Genomic DNA, 23,030 nt, shown 5'->3' on the forward strand with positions numbered 1-23,030 from the left:
GCTGAAGGACCTGTCTGACATGAAGTACATGTTCTTGGACAGATCGGGAAAAAAACTGGATGTCGTCAAGATAAACGAACAGAAAACGGTTTAGCATGTCCGGGAGCATATCATTTACCAAAGCCTGGAAAACAGCGGGGGCATTCGAGAGTCCAAATGGCATTACCTGATACTCATAATGTCCACTGGTTGTGTTGAAGGCTGTCTTCCACTCATCCCCCTCACGTATCCGAACCAGGTGGTAGGCATTCCGAAGGTCCAACTTGGAAAACATGGTGGCCCCCTGGAGAGCTTCAAACACCGAGGAAAGGTAGAGGTAACGATTTTTGACAGTCATGTCGTTAAGTCCCCGGTAGTCAATGCGCAGACGCAGGGTCTTGTCCTTCTCCACAAAGAAAAACCCTGAGCCGGCAGGAGATGCAGACGGACGGACGGACCCAGTGGCCAGAGACTCCTCTATGTACTCCTCCATAGCTTTGGTCTCTGGTCCGGCCAGAGAATACAACCGACCCGAGGTGGTGTAGTGCCTGGGATAAAATCAATGGCACAATCATAAGGACGGTGCGGGGGAAGGGAAGTAGCACGTGCCTTACTGAACATTTCCAGGAGGTCATGGTATTCAGTGGGAATAGCAGTGTCACTGGTATCGTCGGTGAAGGAGGACCAAAATGCAGCAGGACTGTGTTTGTTCATTTTGAACATTTATTAAATCAAAACGAACACAAAAACAACAAACGATCCACTGACAGTCTGGCAAGGCACAAGCCTAAAAACACAGAACAATTTCCCACAAACACACAGACAAACACACCCAACTAATATAGGACTTCCAATCAAAGGCAACACCACACAGCTGCCTTCAGTTGGAAGTCCACCTCAATTAACTCCACATAGAAACACACTTACTAGACTACACATAGAAATACATAAACATAGACCATAAACCAAAAAACCCGGAAATACTAAATCAAACACCCTTTTACCAAAACACCACCCCGGACCACATAAAACAAATACCCTCTGCCACGTCCTGACTAAACTACAATAACAATTAACCCTTATACTGGCCAGGACGGGACAAGCAGAGACATCCAGTCTTGCTAACATCCTGAGGAAGACGACTTGGGAAAGGCTGTGCTGCTTGAAAGCAGTGGGAATGGCAAAATGGGCTCCAACCCTGGATTTGAGCTTGTGGTCCAGTCAATCACAGGATTGTGCTTTTGGAGCTAGGAAAATTCCCCAAAAAACGGAACATGGGGAGTTGTATGAGCTCAGGTAAATGAGGCCTACAGGACATAAATAGCAAATAGAAGTTCAAAACTTGTAATGTTCACAAGAACTTAAGTTGATAAAAAGATCTAACACAACGTTAGGTGATAATAATAATATATGTATTACTATGGATTTATAATCAGCTATAATGGGGCGGTCATTTTGGACCGGGAACACAGAATTAATTAACATGAAACGAACACAACAGGAGGGTTAATTTCATCGGGTAACAATTAAACACAGTTAGTTGATTCGATAAATAACAGTCATCAGATTAATGAAAGTAAAGTCACGACGGTGTCCAATCAGATTTCAGGGATGGGCCGTGACCAACCTGGGCCACACCCTGGACACGCCACTGCTCACATTCTTCTAGATACTCTCTATTTATACTTCCTTACACCCTGAAGTGCACATCTGTATCTATCAGACATTTCTGACTCCTCTTTCAGGTGCTTCCAGCGAAACAGTGAAGCAGAGTTCAGCTCTTTCAGAAACAAGATAGCAGTCGTTAGATATCTTTCTCGAAAGGGCACTGCCAAAGTGCACAGGAATGGAGAGAATTGAGTTATTATCAGCAGGCGAAAGTGTATAAAAGCAAAAGTCTGTCTGACAGAACTCAGCCACATCGTTGGAGTTGCTTTGGGGAAATGAATGGAGGGTGGTTTGTTTCTTTTTGCTGGATGTGATTCGTGTTTGATTTGGAGGATAGGATTCATGGTCTCCCTGTTGCATTTTAAACCTCACTGCTACCCTGCTGTCTCTGGGCTAGAGCTAATGGTAGTGGAATTCAGAGAGAGAGAGAGAGAGAATGAGGCATAGAGGAGAGAGAAAGAGCGAGAAAGATATATATATATAGAGAGAGAGAGAGAGAGAGAGAGAAAGAGAGAGGGGGGAGAGAGAGAGGGAGAAAGATAGAATGTCAGAGGGGGAGAGAGAGTGAGGAAGAGATATAGAGGGAGAGAGATGAGAGAGAAGAAGAGAGAGAGAAAGAGGAGAGAGAGGGTGAGAGTGAGAGAGCAAGTGCAAAGAAAAGCCTCTCTCCATCGTGTTCTAATACCTATCATCACTCACTCAATTTGCACTATTCTCCTCCGTTCTAGAGAGGGAGGGAGGGAGGGACAGAGGGATAGAGATGTAGTTATGCCACAAAGGAGAATTTACTGAGATGGGTTTTGAACTATTGTGTTTCATGTCTTGTTGTTGCGTTTGATTGTCTCTGTCTGTACCCAAAGGCCTTTACCACCTCTCCTACTGGGAGAATGAGAGGAGTAGAGCACAAAGGCCTGCTATGGAAACTAAACGATCTTGACAATATTACTGCTAGAGATTTTAGCAGAACATTTTAAATTGCCAGCATGGTCATAGTAAACACAACTTAAATTCAAACAAACAGATATGAATGAATCAGTGACACATCACCAGCTCTTAAATCACACACATATTTTTTCCCTGAACACTCACTGTGTAGTCCAGCCCTGTACAGCTATGTACTGTAGTATATATTTATAGAGCAGAGTCTGAGAGGTAGCACTCAGTCAGTGTATGTTTCAAACACTTCATCCATGGTGTGTGTGTGTGTTACGGTCAGTCGTGGTCACCCCACTAACACCAGACCATAGCAAAACTACATCAATAAAGGGCAGGAACAAACCACATGGGAACAGAGCCCAGTAAATAACGCAGGACAAAGCAGTCTTATAGATGGACTTAGAACAGCATGGAAAACTTCCAGAAAGCAACTGAAATGCAAGAAATGCAATCCCTTCAAGACAACTTTCTGGCCATCACATATCCTCACAATTAAGGAAGGCTAGACTACTGGCTGTAGGCCTACGAAACCCCAAAAATGTTTTACAAGATGCCAGTCCCATCTGTTCTGCTCCCATGTTACTACCCCCTCAGCATATTGCTCTTGGTTGATGTGAATGCAACTGGTCTCTACTCTCCCTCGTGCTCTTGAATTAACTATGACTTGACCCGCAGACAACTTTCCTAGGACTACACCCGTGCATGCTTGAAAAACATGCATCCCAGGTTTCAACCAGTTAGTTATATGCACCCTTGCTTGTTGAGGCAATGGTTTTTCCCAGGGAGCGTTTTAAGGTATTTCACCTGCCTTGTACAAACCATCCTGATCTTGCAAGCTTACATTCTGTTTTGTGTGTAGGCTAACACTGAGGGTGAGAGTGTCCATGTGGGTAGCCTGTAGATAATATTTGTCTAACAGTCCCCGTATCCTGATTCCCACCAAATCTGGAGTTTGTGTTGAGTTCATTTTTATTTCGATTTTTTTGAAGACATACATTTTTGTTTATCATTTGTTTGTTTTGGTAAATCCTTTCTGCCTATTTTTGCCATAATTGTTATTTATTCCTACCACTTCTAGGCCTACCGTACTTTAGTGAATAAAACCAACATTTTGGCACCGTAAATGCCTTTTGCCGATCTACCTATAAAACCGTGCGACACTTCTACCTTTTCACAATTGAACTATGATAAAAAACAAAGATTTATTTCATCGTGTTTGTCGAGGTGTGGGTCGTTCATTGGTGTGGAACACAAACCGACTCAGAGAATTGCCTGTGTCACTTTAACACAAACAGCACCTTCACTAGTAATCATTCCGACTGTTTCTCCATGCAGATGTGTTTTTCACAGCTCTAGCACATTTCCAATTTCTGTTCATCTACTGCTTGTGATGACCCAATCATCTGCATTTTTCCTGGGGAGTTTATTTAATATACAAACATACCTAGGCCTACACACACGCGCAAAGGCACACATGCATGCATGCACACAGGCATACAATCGCACACGCACACGCACACACACATATACACACAGTGCCTTGCAGAATGTTAGTGAGTTATTTTCTATTAAGTCTTTCATCTCCAGTCTGAGCCATGTAATCGAAAATATTCTGTATATTTGTTTTGTTTTCCATCCTGAAAGGTCTATTTTATGCAAAGCGTCACTATTTATTCACACATCACTTAGCTTGATATAATTCATTTCATTTCATTCATAGTGCTACAGTGGGTGAAGGATAATGTCATTTTCACCTAGTGCTAGATTTCTGATTATTTTGTTATGACAAAGTCAATCAAGATTTGATGGATTCCTTTTATTAGCTTCCTACAAATGGCCTTTTCAGAAGGGAAGAGCGTGTGCATTAGATATTGGTGAGAGCAGAAGCATTTATGACTGAGAGAAGATAATGTTTTAATGGTGTCCTTAGATCTACAAGATTTGTGCACTTATCACTGTGACTCATCTTACACTTCCTAACTGCTGTATCTTTCTAGTAGTATCACTGCTGACCCCAGACCCAACCTCCAAACTTTAAACTCCCCCACTTAAAAGATACTACAGTTGACTGTAGAATATTACAGTACTTACTATAGAATTCTGTAGTAAACTATAGTATACTGTAGGATACTACACGACACACTTTAGTATCCCTCCCATCATGTGTAGTACTTAATATATAATTGTGTAGTATACGGCAAAATACTACAGTAAGTAGTACAGTATTATCCACACAAAAAACACTGTAGTAAATACTACAGAAATGCCTGGAAAAACACTACAGTCCGCATTTACTACAATAAATACAGAATTCAATTTGCATATACCCTGCCCATTCTCCTCCCCCGTATCCCAATTTGTGCAACCCGTAAAATAACCTACATGCCAAGTATAGACTATATATTGTGTTCCCTACAATTCATAAAAAAAACAAGCAAAATGAGAACAAACACACTACTGTCAATATTACAATACAACATACTACAGTCTGCAAAAACACAACAGTAAGTACTATAGTCTGCAAAAACACAACCACAATTAATATAGTATATACTAGTCTTTTTTTACGACAGTATGTATACTATAGAAAACTGTAAATACAGTAAAGTCCGCAAAAACACTAGTGAATACTGTCGTATTCCTGCAATAGTATACACTATAGTATTTTTTCATATGGGCTAACCCCTGTATGACCTGTGTCTGGTGTTCTACATCCATGACCTCTAACCCCTGCTCTTTTAAATTTTGTATACTTTGGAATTTCTTTTAGGGAGTAGATCAGCTTTAATGTTGCAGATAGATTGTAGCTTCCATCAATGTAGTTGTCTGCATCACGTTCAATCCCCCATATATTCTTTTGCAATAATATACACTGCTCAAAAAAATAAAGGGAACACTTAAACAACACATCCTAGATCTGAATGAAAGAAATAATCTTATTAAATACTTTTTTCTTTACATAGTTGAATGTGCTGACAACAAAATCACACAAAAATAATCAATGGAAATCCAATTTATCAACCCATGGAGGTCTGGATTTGGAGTCACACTCAAAATTAAACTGGAAAACCACACTACAGGCTGATCCAACTTTGATGTAATGTCCTTAAAACAAGTAAAAATGAGGCTCAGTAGTGTGTGTGGCCTTCACGTGCCTGTATGACCTCCCTACAACGCCTGGGCATGCTCCTGATGAGGTGGCGGATAGTCTCCTGAGGGATCTCCTCCCAGACCTGGACTAAAGCATCCGCCAACTCCTGGACGATCTGTGGTGCAACGTGGCGTTGGTGGATGGAGCGAGACATGATGTCCCAGATGTGCTCAATTGGATTCAGGTCTGAGGAACGGGCGGGCCAGTCCATAGCATCAATGCCTTCCTCTTGCAGGAACTGCTGACACACTCCAGCCACATGAGGTCTAGCATTGTCTTGCATTAGGAGGAACCCAGGGCCAACTGCACCAGCATATGGTCTCACAAGGGGTCTGAGGATCTCATCTCGGTACCTAATGGCAGTCAGGCTACCTCTGGCAAGCACATGGAGGGCTGTGCGGCCCCCCAAAGACATGCCACCCCACACCATGACTGACCAACCGCCAAACCGGTCATGCTGGAGGACGTTGCAGGCAGCAGAACGTTCTCCACGGCGTCTCCAGACTCTGTCACGTCTGTCACATGTGCTCAGTGTGAACCTACTTTCATCTGTGAAGAGCACAGGGCGCCAGTGGCGAATTTGCCAATCTTGGTGTTCTCTGGCAAAAGCCAAACGTCCTGCACGGTGTTGGGATGTAAGCACAACCCCCACCTGTGGACGTCGGGCCCTCATACCACCCTCATGGAGTCTGTTTCTGACCGTTTGAGCAGACACATGCACATTTGTGGCCTGCTGGAGGTCATTTTGCAGGGCTCTGGCAGTGCTCCTCCTGCTCCTCCTTGCACAAAGGCGGAGGTAGCGGTCCTGCTGCTGGGTTGTTGCCCTCCTACGGCCTCCTCCACGTCTCCTGATGTACTGGCCTGTCTCCTGGTAGCGCCTCCATGCTCTGGACACTGCTGACAGTCACAGCAAACCTTCTTGCCACAGCTCATATTGATGTGCCATCCTGGATGAGCTGCACTACCTGAGTCACAAGTGACCAAAACATCAGCCAGGAAGCATAGGAACTGAGAAGTGGTCTGTGGTCACCACCTGCAGAACCACTCCTTTATTGGGGTGTCTTGCTAATTGCATATAATTTCCACCTGTTGTCTATTCCATTTGCACAACAGCATGTGACATTTATTGTCAATCAGTGTTGCTTCCTAAGTTGACAGTTTGATTTCACAGAAGTGTGATTGACTTGGAGTTACATTGTGTTGTTTAAGTGTTCCCTTTATTTTTTTGAGCAGTGTATATATATTTTATTATATTTTATATTTTATATATACTGCTCAAAAAAATAAAGGGAACACTTAAACAACACAATGTAACTCCAAGTCAATCACAATTCTGTGAAATCAAACAGTTCACTTAGGAAGCAACACTGATTGACAATAAATTTCACATGCTGTTGTGCAAATGGAATAGACAACAGGTGGAAATTATAGGCAATAAGCAAGACACCCCCAATAAAGGAGTGGTTCTGCAGGTGGAGACCACAGACCACTTCTCAGTTCCTATGCTTCCTGGCTGATGTTTTGGTCACTTGTGACTCAGGTAGTGCAAATTGGATTTCCATTGATTATTTTTGTGTGATTTTGTTGTCAGCACATTCAACTATGTAAAGAAAAAAGTATTTAATAAGATTATTTCATTCATTCAGATCTAGGATATGTTATTTTCGTGTTCCCTTTATTTTTTTTAGCAGTGTATATATAAACTCTGTCACGTCCTGACCAGCAGAGGGCGTAATTGTGTTAGTCTTGGTCAGGATGTGGCAGGTGGTTTGTGTTTGTTAAATGTTGTGTGGGTGATTGGACTCCCAATTGAAGGCAGGTGTGTTGAGTTGCCTTTGATTGGGAGTCCTATATAGGAGTGTGTGTTTTTCTTTGGGGTTGTGGGTAGTTGTTTGTGGTCACGGCTTGTTTAGCCTGTCACACTGTTGCCGTCGTGAGTATTGTTTTTGTTGGTTTTCATGTGGATGCTTTACTTGTTTCTCATCAATAAATATGAGTATCCACATTCCCGCTGCGCCTTGGTCCATTCCTAACGACGGTCGTTACAAACTCAGCAAAAAAAGAAACGTCCTCTCACTGTCAACTGCATTTATTTTCAGCAAACTTAACATGTGTAAATATATGTATGGACATAACAAGTTTTAACAACTAAGACAAACTGAACAAGTTCCACAGACATGTGACTAACAGAAATTGAATAATGTGTCCCTGAACAAAGGGGGGGGGGTCAAAATCAAAAGTAACAGTTAGTATCTGGTGTGGCCACCAGCTGCGTTAAGTACTGCAGTGCATCTCCTCCTCATGGACTGCACCAGATTTGCCAGTTCTTGCTGTGAGATGTTACCCCACTCTTCCACCAAGGCACCTACAAGTTCCCGGGCATTTCTGGGGGGAATGGCCATAGCCCTCACTCTCCAATCTAACAGGTCCCAGACGTGCTCAATGGGATTGAGATTCGTGCTCTTCGCTGGCCATGGCAGAACACTGACATTCCTGTCTTGCAGGAAATCACGCACAGAACTGTATCGCTGGTGGCATTGTCATGCTGGAGGGTGATGTCAGGATGAGCCTGCAGGAAGGGTACCACATGAGGGAGAAGGATGTCTTCCCTGTAATGCACAGCGTTGAGATTGCCTGCAATGACAACAAGCTTAGTCTGATGATGCTGTGAAACTGCCCCAGACCATGACGGACCCTCCACCTCCAAATCGATCCCGCTCCAGAGTACAGGCCTCGGTGTACCACAGGCCTACAAGCCCTCAGTCCAGCCTCTCTCAGCCTATTGTGGACAGTCTGAGCACTGATGGAGGGATTGTGCATTCCTGGTGTAACTCGGGCAGTTGTTGTTGCCATCCTGTACCTGTTCCGTTCGGATGTACCGATCCTGTGCAGGTGTTGTTACACATGGTCTGCCACTGCGAGGACGATCAGCTGTCCGTCCTGTTTCCCTGTAGCACTGTCTTAGGCGTCTCACAGTACGGACATTTCAATTTGTTGCCCTGGCCACATCTGCAGTCCTATGCCTCCTTGCAGCATGCCTAAGACACGTTCATGCTGATGAGCAGGGACCCTGTGCATCTTTCTTTTGGTGTTTTTAAGAGTCAGTAGAAAGGCCTCTTTGGTGTCCTAAGTTTTCAGAACTGTGACCTTAATTGAGTCTTAATGACCATTCCACAGGTGCATGTTCATTAATTATTTATGGATCATTGAACAAGCATGGGAAACCGTGTTTAAAAAATATACAATGAAGATCTGTGAAGTTTTTTGGATATTTACGAATTATCTTTGAAAGACAGGGTCCTGAAAAAGGGACGTTTGTTTTATTGCTGAGTGTATATTTACACACATATAAATACATACACATACAGACATAGACATATAAATACATACATATACATACAGTTGAAGTCAGAGGTTTACATACACCTTAGCCAAATACATTTAAACTACATTTTTCACAATTCCTGACATTTAATCCTAGTAAAAATTCCCAGTCTTAGGTCAGTTAGGATCTCCACTTTATTTTAAGAATGTGAAATGTCAAAATAATAGTAGAGAGAATGATTGATTTCAGTTTTTATTTCTTTCATCACATTCCCAGTGTGTCAGAAGTTTACATACACTCAATTAGTATTTGGTAGCATTGCCTTTAAACTGTTTAACTAGGGTCAAACATTTCGGGTAGCCTTCCACAAGCTTCCCACAATAAGTTGGGTGAATTTTGGCCCATTCCTCATGACAGAGCTGCTGTAACTGAGTTAGGTTTGTAGGCCTCCTTGCTCGCACATGCTTTTTCAGTTCGGCCCACAAATTTTCTATAGGTTTGAGGTCAAGGCTTTGTGATGGCCACTCCAATACCTTGACTTTGTTGTCCTGAAGCCATTTTGCTATGACTTTGGAAGTATGCTTAGGGTCATTGTCAATTTGGAAGACCCATTTGCGACCAAGCTTTAACTTCCAGACTGATGTCTTGAGATGTTCCTTCAATATATTCACATAATTTTCCTTTCCTCATGATGCCTTCTATTTTGTGAAGTGCACCAGTCCCTCCTGCAGCAAAGCACCCCCACAACATGATGCTGCCATCCCCGTGCTTCACGGTTGGGATGGTGTTCTTCGGCTTGCAAGCCTCCCCCTTTTTCCTCTAACATAACAATGGTCATTATGGACAATCAGTTATATTTTTGTTTCATCAGACCAGAGGACATTTTCCAAAAAGTACGATTTTTTGTCCCCATGTGCAGTTGCAAACCGTAGTCTGGCTTTTTTATGGCAGTTTTGGAGCAGTGGCTTTTTTCTTGATGAGCGGCCTTTCAGATTATGTCGATATAGGACTTGTTTTAATGTAGATATAAATACTTTTGTACCTGTTTCCTCCAGCATCTTCACAAGGTACTTTGCTGTTGTTCTGGGATTGATTTGCACTTTTCACACCAAAGTACTTGTCACACCCTGGCCATAGAGAGGTTTTTGTTCTCTATTTTGGTTAGGCCAGGGTGTGACTAGGGTGGGCATTCTATGTTCCGTTTTCTATGTTTTGTGTATTTCTTTGTTTTGGCCGGGTATGGCTCTCAATCAGGTACAGCTGTCTATCGTTGTCTCTGATTGGGAGCCATACTTAGGTAGCCTTTTCCCACAGGGTTTTTGTGGGTAGTTGTTTTCTGTCTTGTGTTTTTCACCTGACAGAGCTGTGCGTTTTGTTCCAGTTTGTTTTTTGATTCAGTGTTCAGATAAAATAAATACCATCATTAACACGTACCACGCTGCACCTTGGTTCTCTCCTTGCAACAGCCATTACAGTACTTTCATCTCTAGGAGACAGATTAAGTCTCCTTCCTGAGCGGCTGCATAGCCTCATGGTGTATGATGGCTGCATGGCCTCATGGTGTTTATACTTGCGTACTATTGTTTGTACAGATGAACGTGGTACCTTCAGGTGTTTGGAAATTGCTCCCAAGGATGAGCCAGACTTATAGTTTGTTAACAAGAAATTTGCGGAGTGGTTGAAATACAAGTTTAAATGACTCCGACCTAAGTGTATGTAAACTTCCAACTTCAACTGTACAGTACATACATACATACATACATACATACATATCAATACATATATATACACTTTATGAAAAATATATTTCCTTTATTACTCTCCAACCCTACCCCCCCTCCCCCAATTGGAGCAAAGTAGGGAACAACAATGCTTAGGCCTTTATTTCCAGCTCATTCATACTATATACATTTTATGAACACAGTCTATTTTACAATAGTTGTATTTTATTTGTTTTTAACTCTTGTCCTTCCTCTACCCTCAACCTCTCCAATATATTTGATTTCCATTTGCCGTATCTTTCAAACTGTACTCTTTCAAAAAACATTAGTTATCTTCTTGTTATTAGTTGTTATTAGTCCCAACCTTCAGCTCCATTCAACCCCTTCCCATCTATCTCTTAACACCATCCATACTGGATTTCTATTTGCCATATATTTTTCAACTGTGCTGTGATCTTTCTGAACCTTTCCATTCTCATTGTTTCTACAGATTGTAAATTAAAAATAACATTTTTTGCTAAAAGTATTATTATATTATTGACCGATTGACTATGACAGATCGCCCAGTAATTCTATCTGCAGGGTTAGCTCCAGGTACCAAAACACACATGGACAGTACCAAAACAAATGATCTAATGATTCTCCCTCTTCGCAGCAAAGTAGAGCTGGGAAGGTTGTATCCCCCATATAAATAACATTCTGTTGGTTGCAAGAATTCTGAATAGAATAGAATTCTATGTTTTGAATCCTGCGTCGTTTTGCTTATCAGTTCATAAACCATGTGTCATGGAATCGGTACGTCAAAAATCTCTTCCCTTTATTTAACTAGGCAAGTCAGTTAAAAACAGATTCTTAATTACAATGACAGCCTACCCCAGCCAAAACCGGATGACGATGGGACAATTGTGCCTTGCCCTATGGTACTCCCAATCTCAGCAGATGGGATACAGCCTGGATTTGAACCAGGGACTGTAGTGACGCCTCTTGCACTGAGATGCAGTGCCTTATTAAAATGCTGCGCCACCCGGGAGCCCAAATGCAGGGCCGACAGGCAAGTTCCTTACTTTTTCCCCCTTCCACTTTCATTTTCCATTTTTGCAGTAATGCCACAATTAGTAGGTTGTAATTTTGGGTAGAGCAGACATTTCCATATGTTTTAGTTAGCTGCATGTATGACATAACTCCACCAGTCATATTTATGATTTCATTTATGAAGATTTTACCTTCTTTTTTTTTATTAAAAAAATATAGTTTTTTTTATCAATTAGTATATTTGAGTTGAACCACAAAATGTGTTGTATTATTTGTTCTGTCTTTTCGGGTGGATTAAATTGAAATTGCAACCAACTTTCTATGGCTTGATTTCCTAACTGAAAGTGGGAGTTTGTAATCTGAATGAAGGGAAAAAGGCCTTTCTTGAACATAGGGTGAGATATTCTTACTAATTTGCTAGGGAACCAGTTTGGAGTTAAGTATAACTTTTGTATGACTGAAGCCTTTAGTGAGAGGTCTAATACTTCAATATTTAATCATTTCAGTCCTCCGAATTCATGTTCATTATATAAATGGCCCTGTTTTATTTTGTCTGGCTTGCCGTTCCAAATAAAATAGGATCATTTTTTCTCACATAATTAAAAAAACTGTTCGCTAGGTGTAGGCAAGACCATAAGCAAATAGGTACTCTGGGATATGACTAAAGAGTTAATCAGGGTGATTTTTCCACAAATACAAAGGTATTTACCTTTCCAATGTAGCAAGATCTTATCTATTTTTGCAAACTTTCTCAAAAAATGTATTGGAGTGAGATCATTTATTTCTTTCGGAATATGTATACCAACTATATCCACATCACCATCAGACCATTTTATTGGTAAACTACATGGTAAAGTAAAAGTAGTATTTTTTTATGATCCATTACACAATATAGTACATTTGTCATAAATTGGTTGTAATCCAGAGTTTAGAACAATAATCTAGATCCTCTATGAGGCTGTGGAGGTATCCAAGTTGTGGATTTAAAAGAAAACATGAATCATCAGCGTACAATGACACTTTTATTTCTAATCCCTTGAAATTATTGTTGGATCTGATTTTAACAGCTAACATTTCGATGGCAACAATATTTGCTGATAGTGGACAACCTTGTTTTACTCCTCTTGACAGTTCAAAACTTTCTGAGAAGTAGCCAATACTTACTCTTTTACACCTGCTCTTTGTCTGTGTACTCCAGGTGATCCAGCGCAGGGAAGATGGCTCAGTCAACTTCTTTAGAGGATGGGACTCCTACCGCGAGGGATTTGGAAAAATCACTGGAGAACACTGGCTCGGTAAGTGTGTGTGTGTGTCCTTTTTGTAAGTGCACGATCAAGAAGCACCTTGGCCGAGTTCTTGGTTCGAGGACCATAGCTGAGTAGGATAATGATTTGAGTGCTGATAAAATACTCAGGACCATGAGGGTAAATGTGGGTAGTAAATGTGGTTTGAGGCAACGTCCCGGTTATTCATCTAACCACATTTAACCACAGATACAACAGGAGACTGTCAGAGCACCACAGAGTACTCTTCCTACTCCTCATTCAGAGGGTGCAGTTGTCTTCTTAGCCCCCGTCATCAAATATCCCTTGGGCCAAACGTGAAATATGAAGTGGTGTACAGGCTAGAAAGGGATTTACTAGCTGCTGCTGCTTCCTGCTCCATCCACTTTCTTCCCTCCCTTCCTTCCCTCACTCTCTCTCTCTCCCTTCTTTTCTTGCCATTTGTCTCCCAGCCTTGTTCTCACTCTCTTTTCCTGTTCTTTGTTCATAAAGCCTGTTCTTAGTGTGCCTGCATGTTCCTGGAGTCCAAGCTGTATGCTTACAGACTAAATAGTGTGTACTTTTCTTTGTAGCTTCAGAATTGTGTTCCGTGGACATAGCCTGCATTGCTGTTGTCCTGTATCTTCAGTACTGCAGTATTGCCTGCCTGTGTAACTATGTACTGTATCTGCTACAGTGTGTCCTGTCCTGCAGCCATAGAGAATTGTTTACAGATGTGCTGCCAGTAGATGATCTTAGTGTGATCTTACAGTGCCTTCGGAAAGTATTCAGAACCCTTGACTTTTCCACATTTTGTTACGTTACTGCCTTATTATAAAATTGATTAAATAATACAATTTCCTCAGATATCTACACAAAATACCACAATGACACATCAAAAGCAGGTTTTTATAATATTTTGCAAATGTATTAAAACAAAAAACGGATACCATTTTTACATACAGTTGAAGTCGTAATTTTACATACACTTAGGTTGGAGTGATTAAAACTCATTTTTAAACCACTCCACAAATTTCTTGTTAACAAACTATAGTTTTTGCATGACACAAGTAATTTTTCCAACAATTGCTGACAGACAGATTATTTCACTTGTAATTCACTGTATCACAATTCCAGTGGGTCAGAAGTTTACATACACTAAATTGACTGTGCCTTTAAACAGCTTGGAAAATTCCAGAAAATTATGTCATGGCTTTAGAAGCTTCTGATAGGCTAATTGACATAATTTCAGTCAATTGGAGGTGTACATGTGAATGTATTTCAAGGCCTACCTTCAAACCCAGTGCCTCTTTGCTTGACATCATGGGAATATCAAAAGAAATCAGCCAAGACCTCTGAATTTTTTTTTTGTTGCCCTCCACAAGTCTGGTTCATCCTTGGGATCAATTTCAAAACGCCATCGTTATGTTTGGAGGAAAAAGGGTGAGGCTTGCAAGCCAAAGGACACCATCCTAACTGTGAAGCACGGGGGGTGGCAGCATCATGTTGTGGGGGTGCTTTGCTGCAGGAGGGACTGGTGCATTTCACAAAATAGATGGCATCATGAGGAAAGGAAAATTGTGTGGATATATTGAAGCAATATCTCAAGACATCAGTCTGGAAGTTAAAGCTTGGTCGCAAATGGGTCTTGCAAATGTAGAATGACCCCAAACATACTTCCAAAGTTGTGGCAAAATGGCTTCAGGACAACAAACTCAAGGTATTGGAGTGGCCATCACAAAGCCCTGACCTCAATCCCATAGAACATTTGTGGGCCGAACTGAAGAAGCGTGTGCGAACATGGAGGCCTACAAACCTGACTCAGTTACACCAGCTCTGTCAGGATGAATGGGCCAAAATTCACCCAACTTATTGTGGGAAGCTTGTGGAAGGCTACCCGATACGTTTGACCCAAGTTAAACAATTTATAGGCAATGCTACCAAATACTAATTGAGTGTATGTGATGTGGAATGTGATGAAATAAATAAAAGCTGAAATAAATCATTTTCTCTGCTATTATTCTGACATTTCACATTCTTAAAATAAAGTGGTGATCCTAACTGATGTAAAACACGGAATTCTTACTAGAATTAAATGTCAGGAAATATGAAAAACTGAGTTGAAATGTATTTGGCTAAGTTGTATGTAAACTTCCGACTTCAACTGTAAGTATTCAGGTCCTTTGCTATGAGAATCGAAATTGAGCTCAGGTGCGTCCTGTTTCCATTGATCATCTTTGAGATGTTTCTACAACTTGATTGGAGTCCACCTGTGGTAAATTCAATTCAACACCATGTCAGAGTAAAAACCAAGCCACGAGGTCGAAGGAATTGTCCATAGAGCTCCGAGACAGGATTGTGTCAAGGCGCAGATCTGGGGAAGGGTACCAAAACATTTCTGCAGCCTTGAAGGTCCCCAAGAACACATTGGCCTCCATCATTCTTAAATGGAAGTACTGAGTAAAGGGTCTGAATACTTATATAAATGTGATATTTCAGTTTATTTGTAATAAATTACATCTTTTTCTTCTAAAAAACAGATTTTGCTTTGTCTTTAAAGGGTAATTAGTGTGTATATTGATGAGGGAAAAAATACATTTTAGAATATGGCTGTAACCTAACAAAATGTGGAAAAAGTCAAGGGATCTGAATACCTTCTGAAGGCACTGCATATCTGCAGTGCTGTGGTGTGTTCTGCTCTTGTATGTGTAGAAGTAGTAGTGTGTACTGTAGACTATCCATGTAGTTGTGAGACAGTTCTTCTCAGATCTGCTCTGCCTATGTAGATAGGTGATGGGTTTGTATCTGCAGTGTGTTTAGCTGTAATGTGATGTCTCTACCTCCGTCTGATGTAGAAAAGGTCATCCCATCTTTTGCTGCGGCTCGTTAAAGACAAACTAATGTCCGCCGAGGGAACAAACGAGGAATAGCTATGTTTTTTGCCCCAATCTCTTTCCTTTCTCCCTCTCCCTGGCTGTCCCTTGACGCAACTAAAAAAATATAACCAAGGCGCAGATTTCTGAGTTTAGCGCTTTTGTCGTGCCATAATTGAGCTGTTAAACCCCTTTAGTGGTGTAAGTACATGTGATTGCAGGAGAGGTGAGAAGTGGTGTGTGCGTGGGCGTGCGTGTTGGGAGGTGCCGAAAACTCAAAGACTAGCGATTTGGGATGACAGTCCTGTCTGTGTCAGAACCCTGAGATTGTTGAGTTCTCCAAAACCCACGGGCAGGGGGAAGAGAGGGAGAGAGGGAGAGCTATATAGAGAGAGCACTCTGGACACAGCAGGGTCGAGAAAACGTTGATAAATCCTTCTGTAGCCAGCAGGCACGGCCCTCATCCTCTCCTGCTGGTTCTGTCCTTCTCTCTGCCTCTGTATGATGTAGGAGGGCTGTGGTGGAGGTCTACTATTGGTTTGGAAGGTTGGCAGTGACACTTTTTTGAAAGATGCTAGTTTTAGTTTATATTAAATAGACGTGTAGATTGATGAGGGAAAAAAACGATTTAATACATTTTAGAATAAGGCTGTAACCTGAGTTTAGCTCACACAGACAATTTACCCCTTTTCTCACTTAACTCAAAATTGAAATATGTAATGCTGTCTGTGCCTCATCCATATGTGAAGACCACCTGTCTTTATTTTAGTTTCTCTCTCTCTCTGTATCCCCTTCTGTGTGTGTGTGTGTGGGGGGGGGGGGGGGGGGGGGGGGGGGATTTCACCTACACCTCTCAGATCAATAAAAAAAACACCAACAGAAACTCAGTAAATTAACTCCCCAGCCCATAGTACCAGTCTCTCAGCACAGGTGTAACACGCTTCCAACACAGCAGGGACTCCACAGCACAACTACACACATTGTACACTGAACACCTGCATAGGAATAAAATACACTATTGTATATAAATAGAACTGTGTCAAATAAACACGTCTCATACAAAGTAAATATGTTTTGTTTGGTTATCTTTTGGAATTGGTAGAAATAAAACATTTCCCTTCTTCAGAAGTTCCAGCTAAGCAGGCTAATGTTAGTTAGCTAATTAATTTGCTAGCGATCATACACTAGGCGTATATTAATAATTATATATTTAATATAAGTAGACATGCACTCATAATTGACTGTAGTGCATATAAAGCACCCTAAAACTACCGGTGGCTGAAAACACAGTCATCGTGGGATGAAGGAGTGACGAATTTCCGGCCAAGGGTGGTCCATTTAAAAATAATTCCTTCCTCCCTCGTCCCTTGCCCTGCCAGTGTATACTCGTCAGACATCATGATACGTCATCAGAAGTGTCCACTTAATTTAAGGGCTGAGGGGATAGGCTGTGTCTTTTAAGTGTTTGGACTGCAACCCATGTCTCAATTGTCTCAAGGCTTAAAAATCCTTCTTTAACTTGTTCCTCCCCTTCATCTACACTGATTGAAGTGGATTTAACAGGTGACATCAATAAGGGATCATAGCTTTCACCTGGATTCACCTGGTCAGTCTGTCAGGTTTTCCCAAATTCATTCCTCGGGACCCCAGGGGGAGCACATTTAGTTTTTTGCCTTAGCACACCACAGCTATTTCAAATAATAAACTAATCATCAAGCTTTGATAATTTGAATCAGCTGTGTAGTGTTTGGTCAAAAAACACAACGTGCACTCTTTGGGGTCCCAAGGACCGAGTTTGGGGAAACGCTCGTCTATGTAATGGAAAGAGCAATGTTTTGTACACTCAATGTATATAACCTGTTTATACGTGTATAATGTAATGTTCCCGTCTTGATTGGAGGTATTGTACTTTCTCTCAGCGAGAAACTGGATGTCTTGTGATTGATAAATGTATCACATACAAGTGCATTCGGAAAGTATTCAGACCCCTTGACTTTTTCCACATTTTGTTACATTACAGCCTTATTCTAAAGATGATAACATTGTTGTTTTTTCTCATCAATCTACACACAATACCCTATAATGACAAAGCAAAAATGGGTTTTAAACCATTTTTGCAAATGTATAATTACATTTACGTAAATATTCAGACCCTTTACTCAGTACTTTGTTGAAGCACCTTTTGCAGTGATTACAGCTTTGAGTACTCGTGGGTATGATGCTACAAGATTGGCACACCTGTATTTGGGGAGGTTCTCACATTCTTCTCTGCAGAACCTCTCAAGTTCTGTCAGGTTGGATGGGAAGCGTCGCTGCACAGCTATTTCCAGGTTTCCAGAGATGTTCGATCGGTTTTAAGTCCAGGCTCTGGCCTCTCCTGGATTGTCTTGGCTGTGTGCTTAGGGTCGTTGTCGTGTTGGAAGATGAACCTTTGCCCCTGTCTTAGGTCCTATGTGCTCTGGAGCAGGTTTTCATCAAGGATCTCTATGTACTTTGCTCTATTCATATTTTTCTCGATCCTGACTAGTCTCCCAGTCCCTTCCGCTGAAATAATCTCCACAGCATGATGCTGCCACCACCATGCTTCACCGTAGGGTTGGTGCCAGGTTTCCTCCAGACATGACAATGCCATGTGCCTTTTACTAAGGAGTGGCTTGCGCCCGACCAGCTCTAGGAATGTATTTTTAAAATTGTATTTAACCTTTATTTAACTAAGGAAGAATCTTGGTGGTTCCAAACTTCTGTCATTTAAGAACAATGGAGGCCGCTGTGTTCTTCAGGACCTTCAGGACCTTCAACGGACAATTCCATTGACCTCATCACTTGGTTTTAACACTGACGTGCACTGTTAACTGTGGGACCTTATATAGACAGGTGTGTGCCTTTCCAAATCATGTCCAATCAATTGAATTTACCACAGGTGGACTCCAATCAAGTTGCAGAAACAGCTCAAGGATGATCTATGGAACAGGATGCACCTGAGCTCAATTTCGAGTCTCATAGCAAAGGGTCTGAATACTTATGTAAATAATGTACTTCTGTTTTTATTTTAATAAATGTGCAAAAAAAGTCTAATACATTTTTGAATAAGGCTATAACGTAACAAAATGTGGAAAAAAGTCAAGGGGTCTGAATACTTTCCAAATGCACTATACATACACTTAAGTTTTTAATGGATGGTCCGGAGAGTTAATCCAAGAGACAAACTCTATTATATTCCACCTCTTGTTTGCCTAGTAACTCAATTACGTGCACTGTATCAAAACTTTCCCTAGCTCATTCAAATGCACCAAATACACTCAAATGCAATCTTACAGCCACACGGCACATAGGTTAGCAGGCACTCCACGCTAGTACACTAAGATTTCTTGCATATACACTTCTAAGCATACACACAGACACACACACACGCACGCACACACACACACACAAACACACACCCTTCACTACATTCTACAAAATGAGGGGTCTTTGGAAAGTGTGACGATTCTATGTGGAACCATAATGACTTTACAAACCCTTTGAGCCCTTCAATGGTTCAGAAAAGGGTTCTTTGCTATTTTAATATTAATTACAATTCAGGGGAGTGGCTCATTTAAATATTTGGTTTGCGCACAGCTCTTTTTGTGCAACCTTGAGTCAGAGTGTTATTCCAGTTTATCTAATGTATTGTATTAGGCCATAAACTATTACAAATATAGCCAATAACAGTGTCTTGGGAAAGAGTCATGTATGGCTTTGTGTCAATTATGTACAATATAATATGGCAGACCAGATAATTTATAAATAAGTCTGTGGTTCTTCAAAATGATCTACAGAGAACCTTTCAGATTGAGAAATTCCTTTTGAACCATTAAAACGTTTTCTATATAGTCCCAAAAAGGGTTGTGACAATAGCGGAACCCTTTTTTCCTGTTATATACGGTATACAGTATATCATCTTTTTTTATGTTTATTTAGAAAAGGGTCCTTTATAGCACCAAACAGGTTCCATTTAGAACCTTATGAGGATGGTTCTTTATTAAACCTTCAAAAAGGGTTCTATATAGCACCAAAAAGGGTTCCACTATGGTTACAAGTAGTATTTAGAAGAAAAACATGTGTGTGTAGTGTGTCTGTATTCTGCTCACGCAGCAGAGATCTGTAAAGGGCTACATCTCTACAAAGAGAACAGACCAATAAAAGAACAGTCTGAATCCTGAGAGGACGAGAGGCTATTGTGCTCTTTCTCATTTTGTCATTTTTTGTCACAGACACTCACTTTACATGGCTGGGACAGGCTAGGGAAAGCCACACAATCAGCAATCAACCAGAGCTTCTCCATTCACAGACCTTTTGATTCACTCCTCTCCTTCCTCGCTTCTCTCCTCTACGCTCCCCCCTCCGTCCATGCTGTTATCTTCATCCAACCTCCTAACAATCTGTCCCCTGGCCCAAGATCGGTTCTGCCCCCCTCAACCCCATTCAGCGCAGTGTCATCAGAAAGCACCTCTCCTTATCTCTCTGGCTGTCCCCCTCTCACTTCTCTCACCCTTCCTCACCTCTCTCCCTGTCGCCCTTCACTCCTCACACCACTCCTCATCTTTCTCCCTGGCCTCCACGTTCAGTGTCATCAGAAAATGCCCCTAAATGCCTGACCCAAGCAGGGCCTACCCCACACACTATGCCTACCTCTCCCCTCCACTGGCTCCACCTATAGGCACTTGTGAATGCCTATAGGACCTACCCTAGCCCCTCCCCCCATTGTACCTATGCCCCCATACCTCCCTCACTCCCATCCAGCTTTCTCATCTCTCGTCTTTCTCCCTGGCCTCCGCCTAGACCTCAGCCCCTCTCACCTCCATCCATCCATCCCGTGTCATCACAAAGTGTGTCTGAATACAGAACCAGGCTGCAGAATCAGTAGCTCTGCTGTAGAAAAAAATTAAGTTTTGCCTCAATCACATCTGGCATCATCTGCCCTCAGGTCATCTCTGCTGCTGACGGCATGGGGTTAGAGGTCGAAGGCATGCACCAATTACAGTGAGAGGAGGGAGAGAAGAGGAGGACAGGGGATCGACGGTGCAGAGGGAGTTTTATTCTCCTGGTATTTAACGGAAATATAGATAAAACGATAGGTGATCTCTCTGTGGCTCATTAGCAAGGAAGGACTGAGGGAAGGCATCAGTGGCTCTGCATGTAAATGTCAACCCTCCATCCCCTCCATCATGCAAGAGGGAGGGAGGAGTGTGTGTATACAGTGCCTTCAGAAAGTATTCACACCCTTTGACTTTTTCCAAATTTTGTTGTGTTACAAGGTGTAACGTGGGTCGTATAAAGGGGACCAAGGCGCAGCATGTATAGTGCTCATATTCACTTTTATTATGAAGACACCAGAACAAAACAACATAACGACCGACAACAGTTCCGTCAGGTGAACATACACTAAACAGAAAACAACTACACACAAAACCCAGGAAGAAAAACCCCTACTTAAATATGATCTCTAATCAGAGGCAACGAGGATCAGCTGCCTCCAATTAGAGATCAACCCAAAGAATCCCAACATAGAAATAGAAAACCTAGAAGTTAAACATAGAAATAGAAAACAAAGAAAACACAAAACACCCCCTGTCACGCCCTGACCTACTCTACTATAGATAATGACATCTTACTAGGATCAGGACGTGACACAAGGTGGGATTAAAATTGATTGAATTGTCTTTTTTTGTCAAAGATCTACACAAAAATACTCTGTAATGTCAAAGTGGAAGAAAAATGTAATTACATGTAAAATAAAACAATATACTGTGTCTTGTATTACATAAGTATTCAACCCCCTGAGTCAATACATGTTAGAATCACCTTTGGCAGCGATTACAGCTGTAAGTCTTTCTGGGTTAGTCTTTAACAGCTTTGCACATTATTATTTTTACAATTTTCATGCTCTGTCAAGTTGATCACTGCTAGACAGCCATTTTCAAGTCATGCCATAGATTTTCAAGCTGATTTAGGTCAAAACCGTAACCAGGCTAACTCACAAACGTTCAATGTCGTCTTGGTAAGCAAGTATATTTGGCCTTTTGTTTTAGGTTATTGTCCTGCTGAAAGGTAAATTTGTTACCTTGTGTCTGTTGTACAGCAGACTGAAACAGGTTTTCCTCTAGGACTTTGCCTGTGCTAAGCGCAATTTAATTTATTTAAAAAAACAACTCCCTAGTCCTTGCCGATGACAAGCATATCCATAACATGATGCAGCCACCACCATGCTTGAAGTTAAGAAAAGTGGTACTCAGTGATGTGTTGTGTTGGATTTGCCCCAAACATGACACCGTTATGCGGGGCGGAGCAGGTGAACACAAGTGCAGATTCAGACGAGGAGACAGGGATAAGGTAACTAAGGTATTTATTGAAAAGCAGGGGGGAGATAGGGTGCAGGCCAGGGGAAGCTCGGGAAAGTAGCGGGGAGTGACCGCATATGCAATTATGCATGTTATGTTTTATTATAAAGGTGCATTGTGAAAATGTTCTTCCCCAAACTTGAAACTTCAGACTTTCCCAAACTCACCCATCAGACAATAGAGTACGAGGCATCAGAGCTTGGAGAAGCCTAGTTATCGTGACAAAACGGTCACGTGGAATTTGACGGTTGTCATGACTCGTAACGGTGTTTTTAAATACCCTTTGACATTATAGGGTATTGTATGTAGGCCAGTGACATAAAAATGCAGGCTGCTATGGTGACCGTATTACCGCCACACCGTTACGAGTCATGACAACCGTCAAATTCCACGTGACCTTTTTTTCACGATAACTAGGCTTCTCCAAGCTCTGATGCCTCGTACTCTATTGTCTGATGGGTGAGTTTGGGAAAGTCTGAAGTTTCAAGTTTGGGGAAGAACATTTTCACAATGCACCTTTATAATAAAACATAACATGCATAATTGCATATGCGGTCACTTTTGAGAATTATGTTTTGCATTTTGGAACATTCACGCTTGAAGCCTACTGCCGTGTGCACATTTTTGGGCTTATGTGAAAAAATGTCCTAATAGTTTATCAACATTTTAAGCTAAACGTTCTGATCTGTTGCAACAGCCTCAT

General features: G+C 41.6%; 1 protein-coding gene across 2 annotated transcripts in view; it reads left to right on the top strand.

Annotated features, from left to right (window-relative positions):
• The window catches only part of LOC106562973 (fibrinogen C domain-containing protein 1), a 254,379-nt gene that overhangs the window by 144,780 nt on the left and 86,569 nt on the right, over nucleotides 1–23,030 (top strand). For both annotated transcript variants that reach the window (XM_014128131.3, XM_014128128.3), the window contains one exon: nucleotides 13,011–13,107. In XM_014128131.3, the coding sequence (XP_013983606.1) occupies nucleotides 13,011–13,107 (97 nt within the window). The remainder of the gene's footprint in view (nucleotides 1–13,010; nucleotides 13,108–23,030) is intronic.

Source organism: Salmo salar, chromosome 11 (genome assembly GCF_965601325.2).
Source record: "Salmo salar chromosome 11, fSalSal1, whole genome shotgun sequence".
NCBI classification, from domain to species: Eukaryota; Metazoa; Chordata; class Actinopteri; order Salmoniformes; family Salmonidae; genus Salmo; species Salmo salar.